General features: G+C 38.0%; 1 protein-coding gene across 1 annotated transcript in view; it reads left to right on the forward strand.

The window, feature by feature from the left end:
* The window catches only part of DNAH6 (dynein axonemal heavy chain 6), a 227482-nt gene that overhangs the window by 156514 nt on the left and 44942 nt on the right, over window positions 1–26026 (forward strand). The window contains exons 61-64 of the mRNA XM_059188231.1: window positions 1139–1372; window positions 6108–6243; window positions 10242–10411; window positions 16417–16607. Of these exons, the coding sequence (XP_059044214.1) occupies window positions 1139–1372; window positions 6108–6243; window positions 10242–10411; window positions 16417–16607 (731 nt within the window). The remainder of the gene's footprint in view (window positions 1–1138; window positions 1373–6107; window positions 6244–10241; window positions 10412–16416; window positions 16608–26026) is intronic.

Raw genomic sequence — 26026 nt, forward strand, 5'->3', positions numbered from 1 at the left:
TTTTTCTGTGCTGTAGCTCAAGTCTGTGACAGCATTGACCTTAAGCAAATTGGTTTCCGCATCTTTTATCCCCCAGAACTTTCTATACAATAGGCTATCCCAACCCCTCACCACACCTCCCCAACTATTTTTAGACAAATCGTACATGCCCTGCTCTCCTGTCCTTGGTTCCTTCCCACTCCCCACATATTACAGTGAGACTTGATTTTGCACAGTCTCTCTTCTTCATCTCATATTCACTGTTGAATCTCATCAGATTTCTCGTGAGTACGATACTTTCACCTCCCCTTTGTGGCAGCAGCCCATCTCTCCCAAGAGCAAATGCAGTGTCACAAAGCTTCAGCAAGCAGTGTCAATTTACCTGAAGATTTCCAGGGGAGACAGCGAGTTTGCATCACCCCTTATACAGCAGAACTTACCGAACACCCCCAGTAGCGCACTCTGTTCACCACAAGGTTTCTCTCAGCTACCAGTGTTGTCAAGGATCGCCATGCTTTATTTTGGCACTAAGCATCACATCTTCACGGGATTTTGAACTTCTTTGCTTCTTGTTAGGTTGTTAAAGAAAGCTCAATCCTCTTTTCTTCTAAGTGTGTTAAAAAACACCTTCATTTCCCTTTGTCAATCCAACTTTGTCAATCCAACTTTGGGGAGAATTAACAAGGGCTTTCTCTTAAATTGTGGAGAAAATTCTAACACATTGGTCCCACAACCTAACAATGATCTTGGGGGAGAGCAAAGAAAAGCATATGACCTTACCTTGCCCTTATGTCTCTCACCCCAAAATGATTATCAAATCCAAGTTAAGGACATGAAAAAACCGGTGGTGCCAGCTCCCCTCTATTTTCCTGCGTTCCACCTCACATCATGATGTGAGTGGTTCATTCTGTCAAGAGTTCAGCAGTGGTTCATTTCTGAAAAATGGGGAGAGGAAAGGGAAAGCAGAAAATAAATATCACTTACCAATCTGGGGATGAATTCTAGACATTTTCATAGTACAGTAACCTCTCCTGTGCTGCTGTTTACCCACTGACTACAGGGCCCGGAAGTGAAGGAGTGAGGAGCAGGGATTTTTTTTTTTTTCCTCCACAGAAATTGAATTAAGTCAGAGACATTGATAGTGCTCTCTTTCCCACAGTTGTTCAATACAACAATTGAAACTTCTCTAAAGACAGATGATCTGCAGCAGCGCTTGGAAATACTGCTGGAACAAACTCTTCTAACTGCTTATGTCAATGTTTCAAGAGGACTTTTTGAACAACATAAGCTCATCTATAGCTTTATGCTCTGTGTTGAGATCATGCGTCAGCAAGAAAACTTAACTGATGCTGAATGGAATTTCTTCCTCCGGGGTTCTGCAGGATTAGAAAAGGTACCTATCTCATGTTTGGATTGTAAATGTTATTCTAGATAGGGCCCACAAGGACCTACCAGTGGTCTGCAGTGGCTGAAGGTGATATGTTTGGCCATGTGGCCCAGCGGGGCAGGCTCTGGGGCCCAGGGGCCAGGCTGTCACTTAGCTCTATCTCCAGTAGCTGGGCAAGGTTAGTAAATGTAGCCTCTTTAGGCAGCACTGTCCTCATCTATACAACAGGGATGTTGGGAGTAACCAATGGGCTAGTAGATGTGAGCATGTTTTGAAAAGTTGACCATCTTACAAACATGAAGAGTTAAAATTCAATCAGTGTTGTAATTCACAGACTTGGCAATACTGTTTGGGAGATCATGACTCCCTCTTGCCTGGACACATCTTTCATTATAAAGCACAGGAACTAATATGACTAAACTGCCGCCTTCACGAATACTGCAATATGAGCTCTCCTGCAGTTTCCTTCTTTGTGTTCATCCTTTTGTCGAACTTGCCCCAGCCGCTTAAACTAGTCTACCTCACCCACACACCACAAATTGGGTAGCCCACAGAAGTGAGCAACAGCCCCCCCAACTCTTACCTACAGTTCCAGCTTAGCCCCACTCTAGATGCCCATCTTGAGCCCCGTCTTTGGTCTCTGCAGACGCCACTATTTGAGCCTCTGCATATCACTGAGAGGTTGGACTTCATGCCTTTTTTATTTAACTCTCAGTGCCCTATGTTCCCAGGACAAGCCCAGACAGGACCTCTCCTTCAGACATCCTTTCTTCCCAATCCCCACCCATCTCGCACACGTGCATATTCTATTAATCCTTGCTTAAAGCAATCTTAACTTCATAATCACAATTCACACTTCAAAGAGCTTGCTATGTGTTTTAATTTTTTAAAAAATTTTTATTTATCTATTTGATGGACAGATCACAAGTAGGCAGAAAGAGAGAGAGAGAGAGAGGAGGAAGCAGGCTCCCCACTGAGTAGAGAGCCCTATGTGAGGCTCAATCCCAGGACCCTGGGATCATAACCTGAGTAGAAGAATGAGGTTTTAACCCACTGAGCCACCCAGGTGCCCCTTGCTATGTGTTTAATAGAGTTTAACAGCTCATGTATCTCTCTCAGTATTTTTCTTATGTGAGTTTCTAATTTTATCTCTAGCCTGCAGATAGACAATTAGGCACAGAGATTAAATAACTTTTCGTGTTCACATACTTAATAGGGTTTGGTGCCAGTGCTGGAACCCTCAAGTCAGTCTGTAGAGCCTGCCTCCTACCCACTTCACTCTGTTGCTGACTATTAGTGGGTCACTCAGCCAGGCTCTTCCCAGTGCTTTATCCTCCTTCTCACAGCATTCTGTTAACAGCCTTATTTACAGTTTTCTCAAGCAGATGCTTGAAGATGTTAAAGAACTTTCCAGAATCAGATAACTAATGCATGACAGAAACTGATTCAAGCCTGAGCTTCCAAAGCCCATGAGCGTTCCAGTACTACCTGCTACTTCTCATGAGCCACATATTTTGAAAAGAAATGTAAATATGTTTTAAATGCCATCAAACAAAAAACTTAGTCAGAAATAATCTTAAGATACTTCTCAAATTTTTTATTAAACCTTCTTTTCTTCTATCACAAGGAAATTGGAATGATTCTTGGCTAATTTTTTTAATAAATATGTTTGGAAGGTATCTTTTATCTAGTTACTTTATTTAGTTACTAATATCTTAATACTGGTATTTTCCATTTTTATCCTAATGCTACATAGCAACAGAATCAACAGAATAGAAAAGCAAACTGCATGATCATCGTAGTAGACACAGAAAAAACATTTGACAAAACCCGACACCTTTTCATCATAAAGACACTCAACAAACTATAAATAGAAGAGAACTCCCTCACCTAGATAAAGGGCACGGACACAAATCCACAGTAATAACATACTTAGTGGTGAAAGCCTGGGTGCATTCTCTGTAGGATAAGAAACAAGACTACCATGTCTGTTCTAACCATTTCTTTTCAGCATTGCACTGGAGATCCTTGCTAGCTCAATTAGGCAAGAAAATGAAATAAAAGACATCCAGATGAGACAGGAAGAAGTATCTCTATTTGCAGAGGAGAAGACTTTGTGTATAGAAAATACTAAGGGACCTACTAAAAAATAATTGAAGTATTAGAATTAGTAAATGAGTTCAGCAAGTTTGCAGTATACAAGATCATTATACAAAATTAATTTGTATTTCTCACAGATGCTTGCAAGGGACAATATGAAAATACAATTAAGAAAAAATCCATTTACAATGGCAGTAGAAAGAATGAAATACATAGAAAGAAATTTAACAAAAGAAGCTCAAACTCATACTCTGAAATCTACAAAACATGTTGAAAGATATTTGAGGACCTAAATAAGTGGGGGAAAAAATCCCACAAACATGGATTAGAGGCTTAGTACTGTTAGGATGGCAATACTGCCCAAAGTGGTCTACAGACTCAGTGAAATCCCCATCAGAATCCCAGCTGACTTCTTTGTAGAAATCAGAGAGTTTAAAGTTCATATGAAATAGCAAAGGATCCATATCTCAAAACTCACTACAAAGCAGCAATAACCAAGACCGTATGATACTAGCACAAAGACAAATGGATAAATGAAATCAAATATGAAAGTCTAGAAATAAAAGCATGTGTCTATAGTCAACCAATTTTTTATAAGATTGCCAAAACAATTCATTGGGAACAGTAGTCTTTTTAACAAATGGTGGGGGCCAGCTGGGCCAAATGCAAAACAGTAAAACTAGATCCTTATATCACACCATATATAACTTAAAATGTATCAAAAGCCTAAATATAAGAGCTAAAGCTCTTGTTAGAGCACATGGGAAGAAGTGTTCATGATTGCATGTTTTACAATGGATCCTTAGATATGATACCAAAAGCATGAGCAACAAAAGAAAAAAATAGATAAATTGGACTTTATAAAAAATAAGCATGCTTTTGTTTTAAAGAAAACTTAAGAAAATGAAAAGACAATGCACAGAATGGGAGAAAATATTTGCAAATCATATCCGAGAAAGGATTTGTATCAGGAATATATAAAGAACCCTTATAACTCCACAATAAAAAGACAAATGACCCAATTTAAAAATAAACAAAGCTCCTGTATAAATATTTCTCCAAAGAAGATATACATAAGCACATGAAAAGATGTTCAACATCATTATTCATCAGGGAAATGCAAATAAAACCTTAAGGAGATAGCATTCATCCCTACTAGAATGGCTAGAATCAAAAAGATAATAACCAGTGTCGGTGAGGATGTAGAGAAATCAGTCCCGTCATAAACTGCTGACTAGAGCAAACAATGCTGCAGCTACTTTGGAAAATGGTCTGGCAGCTCCTCAAGCAAAATACAGAATTTCTATATCACCCAGCAATTCAACTCCTGGGTGTGTATCAGAGAGAAATGAAAACATGTCCACAAAAAGGAGACAAGATGGCGAGGAAGTAGGAGGAGGCGCCGTTTCAACCTGTACCCTAAAGTGAGCTGATTACCTACCAAATAACTCCGATCACTCATGAAATCAGCCTGAGATCAGAATTATACACGTCTGGATCTCTACAGGGGCAGAAGACGCGTGGGCAGGTAAAGTGGAGTGGGAACTTTGGACTGATATCAGAAGATAAACAAAAGGGGGAGGGAGCCACCAGAGGCGACCAATTAGAAAGTAATATCCCTAATACGAGAGTGAAAACATGTCCATCCAAAAATTTGGACATTAATATCCTAGAAGCATTATTCATAGTCACCAACAAGGTGGAAACAACCCCAATGTCCATCAACTGATGAGTGAATAAACAAAATGTTGTCTGCTCATCACAATAGAATATTATTCAACCATAAAGAGGAATGAAGTACTGATACGTATCACAACATGAGTAAACCTTCAAAACATTAAACCAAGCAAAAGCAGGCAGTCACAAAAGACTATGTATTATGAAATTTGATCTATATGATGTTTCCAGAATAGACACATCTGTAGAGACAGAAAGCAGTTTAGTAGTTGTTTATGCTCGGGGCATGGGAAGATAGGAGGATAGGAGCTAAAGAATATCTGGGGGGTTTTTTGAGGAGAGGAAATGTTCTAAAATTCACTGTATTGATGGTTGTACCAGTCTATGAATTTACTAAAAGACATTGGATTGTATGCTTTAAATGGATGAATTACATGGTATGTGAATTGTATCTCAGTAAATCTACTTAAAAATGTAGTATAGAACCTCGGCCAAATATTCAGGAAATTTTCAAGGGATTCGTTTCAGCCTGTGATGCCAGCTGTTTCTCTCTTTTAAAACTGTTCACCTACATGTAAGTGCTCCATGGAATAGTGCCATGAAGCTAGTCTTCATGGGAAAAAAAAACAGAAGACTGTCTGGAGGGTGGGAAGAGACTGGAGTGATGAGTTGGGGCACAGGCTAGAAGTCAGCTTCACACATTTAATGTTAACCCTTCACCAGATGAACTGCTTTCCGCAAATGTCACCCTGGAAAGCCTTCACCAGCTGCACTTCTGGGCAAAGGCCTACAGGTAGAACTGGTTCAACATCCTTTCCGTCTCACCCTATCTACTTCCTTGTCCTAGGCAAATAGTTATTTTTAACATGCTGTTGGAGCTTGCTTTTTCACTGAGACAAGGAGAAAACCTATTTTGTGGCTGTCTTTGTGAATTATTACTCATTTTCTTTCTGTCTTCTAATAGGAACGCCCACCCAAGCCTGATGTTCCCTGGCTGCATCCTGCCATGTGGTTTGCATGCTGTGACTTAGAAGAATTGTTTGGAGTTTTTGAAGGACTCACACAATATATACTGTTACATCCTATTTCTATACGAATAGGTAATATGTCAAAAAGGATATGCTGTGGGGAATTGTAAACAAGCTTGTAAATCCTGACTTTGATGTCTCCCTTAACCTCTTCTTCTATATCAATATTTTCCACTAGGAAATTTCTTCATTATTAAGAAAATGTGAACTACTTGCTTTCCCAATTGAATGCTTGAGTTGAATGCTTAGCCCATGAATTTCTAAGATTTTATATTTACTGTTATCTTCATTTTAAGGGGATATACTTACTTCAAAGAATTACCTTAGCTGCATCCCATAGGTTTTCTGGTTGTTGTTTTGTTTTTTAACTTTTCACTGAAGGATTACATACATATGGAAAAGTGCACAAATCAAAATGGTACAACTTGGGGCATCTGTGTGGCTCAGCTGGTTAAGCATCCAACTCGATCTCAGTTTATGAGCCACCACCCAAATCAGAAACTAGAATAATACCAGCCTCCCAGAATCCTCTCCATCACAGGACCCTTCTCCTCTTCCTCAGAGGTAGTACTCTGAATTATAACATTCAATGTTAATTTTACCCCAAAGTTTTAATATGTAGCCCTGTCAGTTCTAAAAGTACACTTTTAGTTTGAAAACATTTAGGATTTGGGGGAACTCTTTTTATTGTTTATAATTTATAATTAAATTATAAATATAATTATATCATAATTGTTATGGAAATTATACTCATGGGTTGCATGAAATGGATTCTTTGTAATTTTTTTAAGGTTTTATTTATTTGTCAGAGAGAGAGAACTTGTATGCAAGCACAAGCAGGGGGACTGATAGGCAGAGGGAGAAGCAGGCTCCCTGCTGAGCAGGAAGTCTGATGCAGGACTTGATCCCAGAACCCTGAGATCATGACCTGAGCTGAAGGCAGAAGCTTAACCCACTGAGCTACCCAGGCATCTCTCTTCGTAATTTATTTAGATTTCAGACTTCATATAATGTTCCATGTGTGTTTTCTTAAAAAGAAGAGCCCATATGTGACCTTTAGCTCAAACTTATTGTGGTATTTATTTTATTAATGTTTATTATACTTGATCTGTCAGTTTCTAAGAGAGGTATCAAGGTATACAACTATGATTGCCAATTTCTCTTTGAAATTCCAAAATTTTCCCTATCATATCCTGTGAAACTATGCCATTCAGTATAAATAGGCTTAGGATTATTATCTTCCAGTAAATCATTCTTTTTTTATTAAATAATATTCCTCCAGGTACACGTGGGTGGCTCAGTGGGTTAAGCGTTCAACTCTGTCATCATTCATGAGATCACACCCCATGCTGGGGTCCAAGCTTAGTGTGGGATCTGTTTGAAGATTTTCTCTCTTTCTCCCTCTGCCTCTACCCCATTCAAATAAATAATTTTTTTAATAACTAATAATATTCCTCTTTAAAGAGTTTTTTTGCCTTAAAATATATTTTCTAATATTAATGTAATTATAGCACAATTCTCTTGGTTAGTTTTCCCCCTCTATGTATTTCTATACTCTCTATTTTTTTAACTCTTTTGTGTGATTAGCATGTTTTTGGTATATCTTTAGTGGAATTTTGTTGTTTTGAACAGTGCAAGAGTCTCTCTTTAAAGACTCTTTTTTTAACAGGAAAGTTTTAATTCCATATTTATTAGTGTTATTGATCCACTTCAGGGGCTCTCAACTGGTAAAGGTTTTTGTCTCCCAGGGGACATTTGGCAGTGTCTGGACATTATGGTCTGGGGTGGTAGTCCTTGCATCTCAGAGGTAGAAACCAAGGATGTGGCTAAACATCCTGCAACACTAGAACAATCCTCCAGAACAGATAAGCACTTGGCCCCAAATGCCCATCGTAGCGAGACTGAGAAGCCCCGATCTGTATGGACTTACTTCTATCATCTTTATTTTGTGGAGATTTTTTTTTCTTGGCAGCCTTTGTCTTTGCTTTAATTATTTTTTCTTCTTTCTAGCCTTCTTTTATTTAGCCCATACTTATTTGAAGTTCTGTGTTCTAGTTCCAGTCTTATACTTGTAATATGATCACTCTTATACTTGTAATATGAATATTTATTCAACCAGTAAGTGTGGTGATTTAAAGTCTACATGGACCAGAATTTCTAGGATCAAAATATACTTGTTTGACTTCTAAATAAAGACTAGACTGGGGCGCCTGGGTGGCTCAGTGGATTAAGCCGATGCCTTCGGCTCAGGTCATGATCTCGGGATCCTGGGATCGAGTCCCGCATCGGGCTCTCTGCTCAGCAGAGGGCCTGCTTCCCTTCCTCTCTCTCTGCCTGCCTCTCTGCCTACTTGTGATCTCTCTCTATCAAATGAATAAATAAAGTCTTAAAAAAAAAAAAAAAAAAAAAAAGACTAGAAAAATGAAATGCTTTTCAATAAATACATCAAATAAAAATGATGTTTCTATGTTGTGGACTGGTCAAACAAGGCAGCTAGAGATAGAGGTAGAAGACAAAAAGAAAACCACTTAATAGGAGAAACTTAGAGATGACCATTTAGGGACAGAACCAAAGCAGAAAGAGCTAACTGGAGCCTCTGAAACACAAACGCAAAGAAAGGAGGGATGGAGGGGCAGGATGGAGGCCAGAAGGCAAAGTAATTCTGGAAACAGCTCATAATATCTAGACAAAAGGCACCAGGTGTTGTTCCTGCCAGTTGGGACTAAAATTTCAGCTATTCATAACAATTTTCCTGCTTTCATTTGTTAAATTTCAGGGTTTATTCTGGAAATCCTGCACAGTTGTGAAAGTTTGTACACGTGTGGTAGGATGGCTTGTGTTCTATAAATGAGCTCTAGATCTTTGCAGGTGACCTTAGATGACCTTTAATAATTAATTCTAATGTCATTCTTGCCTTCAAAAGCTTCCTAATTACCTTAATCTTTTGTCTTTGATGGTTTCTAAGTGCTTCTTGTCCTATTGGGTTATTTAAAATATATTCTCTTATCCTCTCTCATTGGCCAGAATCCTAGAGATTATACAATAAATAATGAGAACCTCCAGAAAAAGAAGTCTTTTTAGAAGAGATGGTTCTACTCTCTGGTCCTCAGAATACCACCACAGTGATCATGTGCTGTGCCCTGTGGTCTTGTACCATGTAACTGTCTGTATTCCATATAGAAACTAGAAGTCTCACAGAAGTGCACACTCCTCCAGGGCCATAGGCTCAATTGTCACTACGTTTCTAACTGACACTTCCTCTTTAGTTGACACTTCCTCTAGTTGACACTTCCTCGTTACTAGACACTCAGAGGAGAATCCCAGAATCATTGAGATCTTAACCCTCATGTGAGGCCCATTTCTTATAAGTAATCCATGGCGGAGAGGGAGAAACATATTCTATTTACTGGGACATAAAGTTGTATATATGTCCATTAATTCATATGTTATTTATATTGTACAAATTATATCTTCCAGAGCTTTCAGTTTGCTTCATCTGTCATAGGCTGATAATTGTGTATTATTTCTGACCACCACTATGTTTTGTATTTTTCCTCTACCTCCAGCAGTGACAGCTTGATGTATTCTTTCAATATTATCTGACACATATAGGTTTGTTTTATTGTTTTTATCATGAGGTTTGTATTTTAATTAACTTAACCTATTTCATCCCATTTAATTACATTTGCCTTGAATTCTAATTTATTCATGGTTACTCTTATCACTTCAATTTTCTTTTTGCTCACATTTTATTAGTGTGTCTCTATGCATCCTTTTATTTTTAACCTCTTTGTTTATTGTGGTTTTTTGTTTTAGCTTTGGTTTTTGTAAGTTTTGCTGTTGAGTTTGTTTTCTGACCCAATTTTAAATTCTTTTTAATTAGGTTGGGTAGGGGGGATTAACATATTTACATTTAATAAATAGTAGATAGTAAATATAGAGATTTAGATAGTAAATGTATTTAGATTTAGATAGGAAATGTAGAGATTTTTAAATTACCAAATATACTTATTTAATTTCTAAGTCAAACCAATTCTAATTAAAGTATCTTTTTAAAATTGTGTTTCCAGGATCTTTTGAGACTTACATTAACCCAGTTGAATGGGAAGGCTATTCTAAAATGAAGGCGGAAGAGGAACTCATGACACAAGAAAAAGAGATCAAAAGCCATAATTCTTGGCATCCAGTATTAAGTTCTTTCCAAAAGCTAATTCTCATCAAATGTTGTAAAGAAGAGAAGGTAGGATCTTTTTTTTTTAATTAAAGTACTATGTTATGGTTATTTCTGCTAATGTTCATCAGCCAGTTATGATTCATAACTGATTAGATTTATTTGTTTAGAGAGTAACAATGGTCAAGTTTGGGAGAAGGTTCTAAGAAATAGAGACTCTGTGTTATTAATAGAACATAGTGTTTTATATAGAAAATGAAGAAAGAAAAGGCTAGAGAACCAGCCAGGAACCTGGTTATCCTTTCCTAGCATGCGCTGTTAAGGACTTGTGCTCTCCAGAGAGGACAGTGGTCTGATGTGGGGGTTGCAGGTGGGGGCATTAGCAGGGAATTGATGGGCCTTTCAGATCTTCGCAACAACAATGCCTTTGGAAAGAAGGCATTTGAAGAGAACAAAACCATAGTCACCAAGGCCAGTTTGAAGATTGTTGGACTGATCTCTGCAAAAAATTATGGCACCCTGAATTAGGATAGAGAAGGTAGGTTGAAGTGATGGAGAGGAATTTGGAGATTAGACAATTGGTATGGCTCTCAATATCTGCTTGGGTGCCATAAGGGATAGCTGTATCAACAACTAAGCAAGTGTGAAAGGAGAAGCATGTCAGAGAAAGGTGTTACTGAGTCTGCCAGTTATGAGAGTAGATAGCAGTTTAGAGACCAATTAATATGTAGGTAGAAAACTCTAAAGAGAAATATAGGCTAGAAATAGAGAGTTGGGGAGTCATCAGCATTGAGCTGGGAATTAAAACCATGTGAGTTTTTAGACACATAGGAAGAATGCATAATAAAATAAGAGGACAGGTGAACAAAGGATGAAACCCTGAGGAGCACCAGCTTTTAAAAGGCAGAAAGAAAGGATGAAAAGGAATAGTCATCAGGGCACAAAGAACACTAGGAGAAAAAAGTGACATGGAAACCAAGGAGGTATAAAGTTTCAGTACAGCCCAAGTTATCAATAGAATGAAGCATTGCAGACAGTTCCAGTTTTTATATATAATTCCTGGTATCTCTGATGATAATTCTAGTGATGAGTTTCAGGAGGCTCTGGAGAAAAACTATGGTTGTTCCTATGAGAAATGAGAAGGAGAAAACTAACTGAAGAAAGAGTAAGCATAATTGGGAGATACTGATGCTCTGTTGAAGGATTTTCTGCCTTCCCTGTAGGAACACAGAAGTTGTGGGGTTGGCCTGAGCCACAGCTGATTGCAGTAGAAGAATAGAGGAGACAGGGATGCAATTGAGACTGTTGTCTAAAGTAGTACTAGAAAGAAAGGGCTTCTAGACTGAGAGAAAAGGAAAAACCTTGAAGTTTCTTTGGGAGAAGATATAGCTGGACTAGAGGTGTAGCTAGAAGAACATTAGAGTTGTAACCAACATTGGGTTAGTTTCTAATGCATAGTTCCGAGTGATGACAATATCCTGAGGGTGGCCATGGGTGTGGGTGACTGAGGAAGAGAAGAAATGGTGCATACTGGAGTTAGAGGACAAGAAACTGTGAGGTTAGGAAGTTGGATGGCCACGTGCCCCCCAACGAGATGGTGGTCCTGGGACACAGTTGAGAAATCACTGGAATAGATATGTAATAGAGAGTAAGTCTATGACCCAGGTGGAAAATCTTCAGTGACTATGGGACAGTGGCTACCAGACTAGATGCTGACAAAAGATGAAAGGATGCTTAAGTAACAAGAGCCCCAAAGAAGGAGGAGTTATAAAGATTAAGACATTGAGGCTAAGAAATTCTAGACTCTAAGAAAATTTGCCAGACATTCAGTCTGGCTTCTTCAGCAACAACACATTTTGTCTGTTTGTTTGTTTGTTTTTACAAGGGGGAAAAGGAGATGAAGGATGAAACTTAATAAATCCAAAGAGACTTAGACAAACCAACTGATCTCTACATATAAGTTTTATTTAGATCCTGATTTAAATATACTATATTTAAACACACACAGGCATTTATAATTTCATTAGGAGAAGGTAAACACTGACTAGATATTTAGTGATGTTAAGGAATTATTGTTAATTATTTAGATGTCATTATGGTACCATGGTTATATGTTTTCTAAAGAGTCCTTTTATTATAGGGACATATGTTGTGGATGAGATAATATGACACATGAGATTTGCTTCAAAAAAATCCTAAGGAGTGGGGGAGTAGGTGGGTATATCGATGAAACAAGATTGGCCTTTTCTTAGCAACTATTAAAACTGGATAAAACATCAAATTCATTAATCTCTGACTTTATATGTACCTGAAATTTTCATAATAAAAAAAAGTTACATTCTTGAACACCACGGCTCTCACAAAATGTCCCAGGACAGTTCTGTAAATGTGATCAAATCTGTAAATGACAGATACAGTCATACTAACTTCACAGAGGATTAACTGAAAATTCTTATTAATACATTCAACCAAAGACCTTCCTTGTGTTATACTATCGAATAAAACTTGCTTTATAAATCAACATGGAGGAGTCTGGAATTTGGATTGGGTTTCAGAAATGAAGAGCTAGATATGGACTCTGAAGAGGACAGGGACCAGAATCAATCAAGACCACCAACAAAGTCACCCTGAAGAAAAGAGCCAAGCATGACAATGTTATCCCAGCTACACCTACTCTCAAACAGATACACTGATCAAGGCATTTGGGAACAACCCTTACCATGGTACTGATTCCAGAGAATGACTTGATAAAGAAATTGGGGTTCCAGAGAAAAGAATCCAAGTTCTAAAGATCTGGATTCCCCTGTCCAGAGAAAAAGAAAATCTGAGAAAGCCTTAGAACAAGGATAAAACCAGATATAAGATCTGTGCAATTAGAGACTGTTGATCCCAGGTCTGTTCACAAGCAAAGCCCACTGGGTATCCAGTGTTTCTAAATGGCAGAGTCAATTGCTCCTTTGGGAGAAAAAGGATGTTCCAGCACAGTGGCTTGTGTGAAGTACTGCAAGCTTGCATAAAATTCAGCCTCCTTCAGAAATAGCATGTTTGGATCTACTGATGAAACTTCATTTCAAAAAACTCTTAAGTAGAAGTGCCTGGGTGGCTCAATTGGTTGAGCATCTGACTCTTAATTTCAGCTCCAGTCTTGATCTATGGGTTGTGAGTTCAAGCCCTACATTGGACTCCATGCTGGTCCTGGAGTCTACTTAAAAAAACTTAAAATTAAAATTAAATTAAAATGAAAACCAGTAAAGTTTTAAGTAAGTAAAACTTACTTAAGTAAACCAGGTGATAGAGTCATTAGAACTGCAACAGGAAGTAGAATGCCTGTCATTCCAACAATTCTTTCTTTGGCATCAGCCCTAAGAATGGTTCAGGATAAGGTTATTAGAAATTTGAACTAGAAAGAGAAAAAAAGAAATTATTATTTACATCAGAGATGAATAAAGATTTCCTGATAGACAATAATTCATCACCACACCAAAGCTAAGAAAGGTCCTATATACCAGTGTTCTCAAACTTTGATGTGAATCAGAATCATCTAGAGGCTTTTGTAAAGCACAGAGACCTGGGGTCCACTTCCCAGAGTTTCTGATTCAGCAAGTCTGGGCAACAGGCTAAAAATCTGCATTTCTAATAGCTTCCCACATGATGCTGATGCTGATCTGAAAACCATATTTTGTGAACCCCTCCTTTAATGTGATTAAACATATATAAAGAGAAATAATCATTCTCAGAGCAGATGAACGAGGACATCAAGACACATCACATGCAGCATTGTTGATTTCCAAGGCTAAATCTACCAAGAACCCTAACCCTAATAGTCCTGGTGTTTCCGTCCAGGCTTCCTCTACCTTGGGAAGGTGGCAGTATCTTTGAGAGCCAGGTTTTTCCTGTCGAAAACCACAGTGTAGACAGTCACCCAGGATGAAATCTTCTCAGAGCAACAATTGCATGGCTTTTCCAATTTGAGAAACACCTGTTAGAAGAATGCAATTTCACTTATGAACTATATGCTTAAAATGGTTAAGATGCTAAATTTTATATCTATTTTACCACTTTTTTTTAAAAAAGAACTTGAGTATGATAAGAAGTGTGAGCACTTGTGTTCTAATATAACACACAATGTGGTAGCCACCCCACACCTCGGGTCTTTACCCATGATCTAATATACTATAACTTAAATGAGGTTTGGCCACTCAGGGAGAATGAGGTTTGGCCACTCAGGAAGGATGAACAAGGGATCATCATTCCCAAATGTTTAAAGCTTACTTTCTTGTCACAATGAAAGCAACAGGCAGAGGATTCTCAAACACAGAGTCTCTCAAGAGTGAATTTGTATGCTATCGGCCCATCAGTACCTTCAAAACAGTATTCACCTGAATTTTAAAATGCCCTATGGATTCCGATAGGGAAGAGGAACTAAAAAAATGCTCTGGAGGCCTCAGCCAGAGCCTGTTAAGGATCAAACAACAGGCCACAAAAACGGTTCTAAGCAAGACATAGTGGAGTCACATAGGTCAGAATTGGGAAACTCAATTTAAAAAGAAAGTGAGAGGAGCCCCTAGCAAAGGAGTTGGTGATAAAGAGAGAAGAGACTAGAAAGTCTCTGATCCTGCAGCCAGACATGGGATTTTCAGAGGGTGGCCTTCAAGAAATGCCTAACTCCCTAGACCATAGCTGTGGGAAGAAGTATTTCTCCAACTTTTTGAGTTCAAAAATATTTCATGAGTGCGTTACTGCTTTTATATGTACATAACAGCCCCAAGAAATAAATTACTGGTGCTTTGTACATTGTTATTTACTATAAACTCTAAGCACTTTTTGTCAAAGTAAAAAGCAAATAAATAGATCATACTATCAAAAATATTTTTCAAAATAATAATGAGAAACTGCTGTTGAAATTACATTTAGTCACACAATGACATAGCTAAAACTAAGCTCCAACCCTCTTGGCCCTGTTGCAGGGCTGGCCCTTTGGCCCAGGCCACCTTTATAGTTAGTACCACACTATATCCTCACTTAAGTGGACAGGTATGTAAACATCTTTTCCCAGACTGGCCACAGGAGAGTACAGTCCAAGGCCATGGCCCTGAACCAGGTTGAGATGTACCCTCTCCCAGCAACAATGGCAACAGAAAACATGCAAAAATTTTTTGGATGAGGTGATGTCAATTCTAATGGAGGGAGAACGTTAAAGCAGGACTGCTGCTTACAGTTGTGCCGGATGTGCACTGCACAAGACTTAAGGGAGCCATTTGCATTGTAGATACCGTAGATTTGTTTTGTATATTTATCATGACAGCTTTCTGGGACAAGTATATTAAAGAAGGGACACCTTTTCCCATCTCATACAAAGGCTCCATGTGGGCTAGAGAGGGTCTGCAAGAGTAGGAATGGGGTGAGCAGGCTAGGATAGGATCTGTGAAGGAAACACATCGGTGTAGGAAGTGGCCAGGCAGGGATATGATCATCAAGGCTGAGGCTGGTTCCCAAGAAAAATCAGAAGAGGCTGATGAGTAAAATGAGAGAGGAAGATGGGGGAAAAGATGGGGAGACAATATATGGTGTCAATTCTGAGAAGCTGGCTTATGAAGGGAAAAAAAAGAAAGGAAATAGCTGAGAGGGGAGCAGCAATCAAGGGAAGGCTTTTGTTTTGGTTTTAAGAATAGGAGACAGTAGAGCCTAATTGTATGATAAAAAGAAGATGGGGGGGGGTGTGTGGATAGTGCAAAAAGAGACAGTGGAAGGACTGAAAGTAAAGTCCATGAGAATGAGAGAAGGATGGGACCAAAGAAGGCAAGGATGGGGCAACAGCAGGTCTGGAGATGGATGGAATGACAAGAGACTTTCATCAAATAGTCAGCTTGCTCCGTAAGGTCATGAGAACCATGACCTTTAGCAATTACATGGTGCCTAAATCCAGTAGGAAGAAAGATACCTAATCAAGAGAAAATGAGTGCAGAACAACAGGGCACCCTGTCAGAGAAGCTGAAGGGGAGAAATAGGATAGAATTATGAAGGACCCTCATCCAACATACTATTTTTTAAATGGTTTTCTTTTCAACTTTCAGGTTGTTTTTGCTCTTACAGACTTTGTAATAGAAAATCTTGGAAAACGCTTTATAGAGACACCACCCGTGGACCTGCCCACTCTATATCAAGACATGTCATATAACACTCCCCTGGTATTTATCTTAAGCACTGGCTCGGATCCTATGGGTGCATTCCAGAGGTTTGCCCGGGACAGCGGGTATTCAGAAAGGTAAGGTCATGTTGTGCCATTTTTATAATTCATATGAACATCTCTTTGTTAAAGTTTGCCCTTTTTCTTCCCTCTGTGGAGTGTAGATCCCCACATTAGGTATCCCTTACTAAATAAATTAAGATACATTAATATTTAGCTATGTCTGTTGTTAAAATGGGGTCAAAAATAATAAAAAGCAGATGTAAACTTTATTTGAATAAAGGGAAGATTATCCAAAATGTATAATAAGCTAGTGGAATATGGATTAAAACTTTTTTGTATTTTAAGACGTTACCTTACTGTAACTGTAAAAGGACTGATTTACTCCATATGAAATGTGCAAAAAAATTCCAGAGCTCCTTATGTTCTATTATCAGTCTCCTCTTTCTCATGAGCCTCTATCCTGCTGAGTAAAAGGGGCAGGGGGAAGTTTAAACTCACACATTTACTTTACTTTAAATGCATCCAGGGTAAGCTGATTTGGTTTCTCTCTCAAAAAAAGGTCAGTCTTCCTGACTTCTTCTTCTCCCAGTCCTCTCCAAAATGGTGTTCAGATGGGTAGGGAAGTGCATAAGACCTCGGGTGGCAGGGGAGGGTAGAGGTCTCTTATCTACAAGGAAATTTCTAGCATTGACACCTGACAGGTGTCAGCTACTCCCCCATGGAGTAGTTGGTCTGGCCTTTTCCCTGGTAAGATTATAAGATGTTGGGTCCTATCTGTTCATTTGGAGTTCATAGTCTGCGCTAGTCAGGCTTCTCCAGAGAAACAGATCCAATTAGGAAAAGAAAGGAGAGTAGAGGAGAGGAGGAAAGAAGGAATGAGGAAGGAGGAAAAGGAGGGAGGGAAGAAAGGAAGAAAGGAAGGAAGGAGGAAAGAAAGAAAGATGGAAAGGAAAGAAAAAATCTTTTATGTTTTATATACATATATAACATATAATTATTATATATATATATAATATATATTATATATATATATATGAAATTTGCTTACGTGATTATAGAGGCTAAAGAGTCCCAAAATCAGCAAGGAGGAAATAAATCCAAGAGAGCCAATGTATAGTTCCAGTGCAAAGGCCTAAAAACCAGGAGAACTAATGGTATAAGTTCTAGTGTGAAAGCCAGGAAGCTTAACACCCAAGAACCAGTGTTTCCGTCTGAATCCAAATGCCAGAAAAGACCAATGTCACCATTCAGACAGGCAGGAGCCTTTTCTTTTCTTTTTTTTTTTTTTTTTTTTTGGCAACACACCCAGTGCTCCATGCAATCTGTGCCCTCTCCAATACCCACCACCTGGTTCCCCCAAGCTCCCACGCCCCCACCTTCAAACCCCTCAGATTGTTTTTCAGAGTTCATAGTCTCTCATGGTTCACCTCCCCTTCCAATTTCCCTCAACTCCTTTTCCTCTCTAATTCCCCTTGTCCTCCATGCTATTTGTTATGCTCCACAAATAAGTGAAGTTGTGGTCCATATACACTATGGAGTATTATGCCTCCATCAGAAAGGATGAATACCCAACTTTTGTAGCAACATAGTCAGGACTGGAAGAGATTATGCTGAGTGAAATAAGTCCGGCAGAGAGAGTCAATTATCATATGGTTTCACTTATTTGTAGAGGCAGGAGCATTTTTGTTCTATTCAGGTCTTCAATTGATTGTATGGGGCCTATTAACATTGAGGAGGGCAATCTGCTTTACTCAGTTTACCCATTCAAATGTTAATCTCACCCAGAAACACCTTCACAGGCTCACCCAGAGTAATGTTTGGCCAAAAATCTGGATACCGTGTGACCCAGTCAAGTTGACACATAAAATTTATGATCCTAGTCATTTGTTTGCCTATAGTTCTGAAATCCTAACAAAGAATTAGTATAGGGAACTGTTAAAAGCTCCTGTGAATTAATAAGAAAAAGAAAATAGTACTGGGCGGCTCAGCACCTGGTTAAGTGTCCAACTCTTGATCTCAGAAGAAGAAAACAGTGCAATATAAACAAAGACAAAAAATATGAGCAGGAGAGTTTCCGGAATTTTCAGATAAGAAAACTAAAGAAACCTAAATGTCTGATAAGCATATGAAAAGATGTCTGTCCTTACAAGTAATTAGGATACCACAAATTAAAGCCATTAAGGAGATATCATTTTCATACCAAGAAATTGGCAAAATGGTGGGCAAAGGTATGGAGCAATGGAAACATCCATATTACAAAAGTAAAAAATTGGTTAAAATCAATTTGAAGAGTTAACAGTATGTTAAAGTTGAAAATGGCATCCCCTACATCTCAACAAATCATTACTAAATCTGCAACCTAGAATAAAATCAGTCACATGGTGCAAGGAGCTGTGTTCAAGAACATTTGTAGAAACATAACAAAAAACAGTGGAACCATCCAAAATGTCCATCTAGAAAAATGATCATACAAGTTGTGGTATATTTATAAAATTGAATATAATACACTATAGCCATGAATAAACTAGAATTATGGAATTATGAAATTATGTATATCAATACAGATAGGTACATGAACTAATACAGAACCAAAAAAATAAATTGTAGAAAACCATATAATATTGGAGAAGTATGATAAAATATATAAACATTATGTTATATATTATTTAGGAATTCATAAAATTACAGTAACAGTATAAAGGAAGGTAGGGAACTTATAACAAATCCAGGATAACAGTGACCTTGGAAAGTGAAGGTTGGGTAATGAGATAAAAGTGGACAAGGACACTGCAGGTTCAGATCATGTAAACAGTGTTTTATTTCATACACTGGTTTGTAGGTACATGAATATTCATTATATTAACTTTGTAGCTTTTGTATGTCTCAAATATTTCTACGTATTAAACATAAAATAATTCAAGATATATTAGGGATTAAAAGGGCAACTTTTATAGGAAAAACCCACAAACAAAAAAACACCAATTATACACAACTAACAAAGCTTAGAATCTATAAAGCAATTCTACCAAGACCCATCACAGTAAATTGTAGAAAAAACAAAGACAATACAGTAAAAACAGATTATCTTCAAAGATGCAAGTAAGCTGTTGACGGATTTCTCTGCAGAAACAATGAAAGGCACAAAAATGTATATTCAAAGTACTGAAAGCCAGTGACTGTCTGGTAAATAAAATAGAATTTTATTCCTCTCAAAACAGTACTTTAAGTAGACTTCATGCTGTGTTGATCTCGTGACCCTGAGATCAAGAACTGGACTGAGATCAAGAGTTGGACACTTAACCAACTGAGCCATCCAGGCACTCCATTGTCAAAAATTTTTTTAAACAAAGCTAAGATGAAATTGTTTTCAGACAAAGAAGATATTGAAATGGAAATTTAAACATGTACTAAATAGAATAATGGTGAAGATATATCAAAACTGGTGAGACGCATCTGAAGCTAGGATTACAGGGAAATTTATAGGCTTAAGTGCATGTATTAGGCAAAGGGCAATCTAAAATGTAATGATTAAACTAACAGAAGGGAAAAAATGTAAAAGCAGAAATTAATGATATAGAAACATATATTCAATAGATAAGATCCAAAACACCAGAAGTAGATTTTCTTTAAGTTGTTAGTTTTTTGTTTTTTGGTTTTTTTTTTTTAAGAGAGAGAGTGAGAAAATGCATGCACTGTGGGCAAGAGGAAAGCAGAAAGAGGATCCTAAGCAGGCTCCACGCCCAGTGTGGGGCCCAATGCAGGGTTCAATCTCATGACCCTAAGATCATAACCTGAGCAGCAATCAAGAGTCTGGGAGGCGAGGAGCAAGAAGGAAGAGTAGGACACCTAAATATCATCGGATCCCAGGAATTCAGCTAGATAGTTATCAAAACATTCTGAACACCTACAAACTCAACAGGATATCCAAGAGAAGAACAGCAATTCTAGGAACAGAAAAGTGATCACTTCCTGGAAGTTAGGATGTGTGGAGAAGTGAATCAAGGTGATATATGGGAAGAGAGACCACAGGGGTGGGGCTGGCTCCCAGCAAGTGGTAAAGCAACAGAGCACAAAATCAGAATTTTTGGAAGTCTGCTCCACCAAGAGAAGTCACTCCAGAGGCTAAGCAGGAGGTGGAGCCGTCACAGGGACAGTATGGTTTCGGGACCTGCAAGGTCAGGAAAAGACCAGGGGTGTCTGAGTGTAGCAAAACTCCCAGGTATCAAAGCGGGGAAGCCAGCAGCAGAGACAGAGCTGAGGAGGGGGCTCTCAGCTCAGGGTTACCTTAAACCATGACCCAAGGCACGATTGGACCACTGCTCTTCAAGCAGGGACCCCACTAGTGGCAGATCCAGGGAGACCCCCCTCCTTCCTCCTCTAGGAGGATCGGCACAGGAGCATGCTACAGGAATCTGCTGGGTTTGGAGATTCCAAATGGGGCTGTATACCAGGGATAAAAACACTCTGTCACAGGCCAGGTGAGCTGGAGCATGGCCAGAGACCAGGGAGATGAGAGTGGCTGACTGCTTTTTTCTGAGGGCACACTGAGGAGTGGGGGCCCAAGCTCTCAGGTCCTCCAGGGCCAGAGATTGGGAGGCCAACATTTTTATTGCTGTCCTAAAAGCACTATGGAAAGCATTCAGGGAACAAAAGGTCCTGAGAGCAAAATCAAGATTATATAGCCTGGCCCAGGACAGGGGTGCAATTCCACCGCAAGCAAAGATATTTGAGAATCACTGCAATAGGCCCCACCCCCAGAAAGTGAAAGGACATCCAGCCAAGACCAAGTTCACAAATCAATGAGAACTACAGAACTCCAGAGCTAGGGGAATACAACACAGAATTCATGGCTTCTTTCCCATGATTCCTTAGCTTTTCAAAGTTACATTTTTTCAATTTTTTTTTCTTATTGTATTTTAAAAAATTTTTTCCTCTATCGTATCTTAACCTTTTTGAATTATTTTATCAATACCTTTTTTAAAAATCTTTTTTAAGTTTTATTGTTATAGTCATATTCTATCCCTTCATTGCATTTAACCTTATTTTTTGTGTTTATATATATGTTTTTCTTTAAAATTTTGGGATACAGTTTCTTCTAACAGACCAATATATACACTAAATCTAGCATATGGTTTTGCTTTAGTCTCCAGCCATCACATTCTTTCCTCCTTTTTTTTCTTTCTTCAACCAACTTCTTATCTTATCAATGCCTATTTTAGAATGTTTTTAAATTTTCATCTTTACAGTTACATTCCATCCCTTCACCATGTTTCTTCTTATTTTTGTATATATATGTTATTCTTTATTTAAAATTTTGGGATGCAGTTTCTTCTAACAGACCAAAATACACCCAAAATCAAGTGTGTGGCTCTGTTCTATTCACCAGTCTTTATATATTTATATATATATATATACATACACACATATACACACACACACACACACACACATATATAAACACATACAAACCTACACACACATATATATACATATATATATTTTGTTTCTTTCTTCCCCCTTTTGTCCCCCCTTCCTTTCGGGTCTCTTCTGATTTGGTTAGTATATATTTTTCTGGGGTCATTGCTACCCTTTTTGGATTTTGTGCTCTCATTCATCTATTCTTATCTGGAAAAATGACAAGGTGGAAAACTCACCTCAAAAAAAAAAAAAAAAAGAACAACAGGCAGTGCTGATAGCTAGGGACCTAATCAATGTGGACATTAGTAAGATGTCAGAACTAGAGTTCAGAATGATGATTATCAAAGTGCTATCTGGGTTCAAAAAAAGCATGGAAGATACTAGAGGATCTTTTTTCTGGAGAAATAAAATCCCTTTTTGGAGATATAAAAGAACTAAAATCTAACCAAGTTGAAATTTTAAAAAGCTATTAATGAGGTGCAATAAAAAATGGAGGCTCATACAGCCAGGATAAATGAGGCAGAGGAGAGAATTCGTGATATCGAAGACCAAATGATAGAGAATAAAGAAGCTGAGCAAAAGACAAATAAACAACTACTGGACCATGAGGGGAGAATTCAAGATATAAGTGATACCATAAGACCAAAATTATCAGAATAATTGGGATCCCAGAAGAAGAAGAAAGAGAGAGAGGGGCAAAAAGTATATTGGAACAAATAATAGCAGGGAATTTCCCTAATTCGGTAAAGGGAACAAGCATCAAAGTCCAGGAGGCACAGAAAATTGATATAAATAGGTCCACACCCTGTCATGTAATAGTAAAACTTACAAGTCTCAGCAACAAAGAGATCTTGAAAGCAGCTTGGGACAAGACATCTGTAACATACAATGGTAGAAATAATAGATTGGCAGCAGACCTATCCACAGAGAACTGGAAGGCCACAGAGGACTGGCATGATCTACTCAGAGCACTAAATGAGAAAAATATGAAGCCAAGAATACTATATCCAGCTAGCCTCTCATTGAAAATAGAAGGAGAGATAAAAACCTTCCAGGAAGAACAAAAACTAAAACAATTTGCAAACACCAAACCAGCCCTACAGGAAATATTGAAAGGGTCCTCTAAGCAAAGAGAGCCTAAAAGTAACAGACGAGAAAGGAACAGAAAAAAAATGTATAGTACAGTCACCTTACAGGCAACACAATGGCACTAAATTCATATTTTTCAGTAGTTACCCTGAATGTAAATGGGCTAAATGCCCCAATAAAAAGACAGGGTATCAGAATGGATAAAAAACAAGACCCACTGATATGCTATCTGCAAGAAACAGATTTTAGACCCAAAGACACTTCCAGATTTAAAGTGAAGGGGTAGAAAACAATTTACCATGCTAATGGAATCAAAAGAAAGCTGGGGTGGCAATCCTTATATCAGATAAATTAGATTTTAAGCCAAAGGTTATAATAAGAGATGAGGAAGGACTTATATCATACATAAAGGATATTTCCAAGAAGATCTACAGTTTTAAATATAAATGCCCCGGGGCACCTGGGTGGCTCAGTGGGTTAAGCCGCTGCCTTTGGCTCAGGTCATGATCTCAGGGTCCTGGGATCGAGTCCCGCATCGGGCTCTCTGCTCGGCAGGGAGCCTGCTTCCCTCTCTCTCTCTCTCTCTGCCTACCTCTCCATCTACTTGTGATTTCTCTCTGTCAAATAAATAAATAAAATCTTTAAAAAAATAATAATAATAAAATAAATATAAATGCCCCTAACATGGGAGCTGCCAATTATATAAACCAATTAATACCAAAATCAAAGAAGCACACTGACAATTATACAATAATAGTAGGGAATTTTCACACCCTCCTTGATGAAATGGACACATCATCTAGACAATAGATCAACAAGGTTAAATAAAGTCTTTAAATGACACACTGGGCCAGAGGGACATATTCAGAACATTCCATTCCAAAACAACAGAATACACATTCTTTTCTAGTGCACATGGAACATTCTCCAGAACAGATCACATCCTGGGTCACAAATCAGGTCTCAACTGGTACCAAACGATTGGGATCATTCCCACATATTTTAAGACCACAAGGCTTTGAAACTAGAACTCAATCACAAGAGGAAAGTTGGAAAGAACTCAAATACATGGAGGCTAAAAAGCATTGTACTTAAGAATGAGTGCATCAACCAGGAAATCAAAGAATTTTTAAAAACTCATGGAAACAAATGAAAATGAGAACACAACTGTTCAAAATCTTTGGGACACAGCAAAGGCAGTCCTGAGAGGAAAAAAATATAGCGATACAAGCCTTTCACCAGAAACAAGAAAGGTCTCAAATACACAACCTAATCTGACACCTAAAGGAGCTGGACAAAGAACAGCAAAGAAGGCCTAAACCCAGCAGGAGAAGAGAAATAATAAGGATCAGAGCAGAAATCAATGAAATAGAAACCAAAAGAACAGTAGAAAAAATCAATGAAACTAGGAGCTGGTTCTTTGAAAGAATTAATAAGATTAATAAACCCCTGGCCAGACTTATCAAAAAGAGAAGTGAAAGGACCCAAATTAATAAAATCATGAGTGAAAGAGGAGAGATCACAACCAACACCAAAAAAATACAAACAATTATAAGAACATATTATGAGCAATTATACACCAGCAAATTTCACAATCTGGAAGAAATGGATGCATTCCTAGAGACATATAAACTACCAAAACTGAACCAGGAAGAAATGGAAAACCTGAACAGACCCATAACCAGTAAGGAGATTGAAGCAGTCATCAAAAATCTCCCAACATACAAGAGCTCAGGGCCAGATGGCTTCCCAGGGGAATTCTACTAAACATTTAAAAAAGAATTAATACCTATTCTCCTGAAACTGTTCCAAAAAATAGAAATAGAGGGAAAACTTCCAAACTCATTTTATGAGGCCAGCATTACCTTGATCCCAAAACCAGCCAAAGACCCCATCAAAAAGCAGAATTACAAACCAATATCCTTGATGAACATGGATGTAAAAATTCTCACCAAAACATTAGCCAGTAGTATCCAATACTACATTACAAGGATTATTCACCACGACCAAATGGGATTTATTCCTGGGCTGCAAGGTTGCTCAACATCTGTAAATCAATCAATATGATTTATTATAATCATACAATTATATGACTGATGTACAATTAATGTATATAATTAATTGTACAATATAATATGTACAATTAATGTAAAAGAAAGAACAAGAACCATATGATACTCTCAATAGATGCTGAAAAAGCATTTGACAAAGTACAACATCCCTTCATGATCAAAACTCTCCACAGTGTAGGGATAGAGGGTACATACTTCAATATCATCAGAGCCATCTATGAAAAACCCATAGTGAATATCATTCTCAATGGGGAAAAATTACGAGCTTTTCCCCTAAGGTCAGGAATACAGCAGGATATTCACTATCACCACTGCTCTTCAACATAAGTACTAGAAGTACTCATCTCAGCAATCAGACAACAAAGAAATAAAAGGCATCCTAATCAGCAAAGAAGAAGTCAAACTCTCACTCTTTGCAGGTGATATGATACTTGATGTGGAAAGCCCAAAACACTCTGCTCCAAAACTGCTAGAACTCATACAAGAATTCAGCGAAGTGTCAGGATATAAAATCAATGCACAGAAATCAGTTGCATTTCTATACACCAACAGCAAGGCAGAAGAAAGAGAAATTAAGAAGTCAATCCCATTTACAATTACACCCCAAAGCATAAGATACCCAGGAATAAACCTAACCAAAGAGGCAAAGAAACCATACTCAAAAAACCATAAAGAAATTGAGCACAACACAAAGAAATAGAAAAACATTCTATGCTCATGGATTGGAAGAACAAATATTGTGAAAATGTCTATGCTACCTAAAGCAATCTACATGTTTAATGCAATCCCATCAAAATACCATTCATTTTTTTCAACGAAATGGAACAAATAATACTTAAATTTATATGGAACCAGAAAAGACCCAGAGGAATGTTGAAGAAGAAATCCAAAGTTGGTGGCATCACAATTCCAGAC

The sequence above is a fragment of the Mustela lutreola genome, chromosome 9, assembly GCF_030435805.1.
Source record: "Mustela lutreola isolate mMusLut2 chromosome 9, mMusLut2.pri, whole genome shotgun sequence".
Taxonomy (NCBI): Eukaryota; Metazoa; Chordata; class Mammalia; order Carnivora; family Mustelidae; genus Mustela; species Mustela lutreola.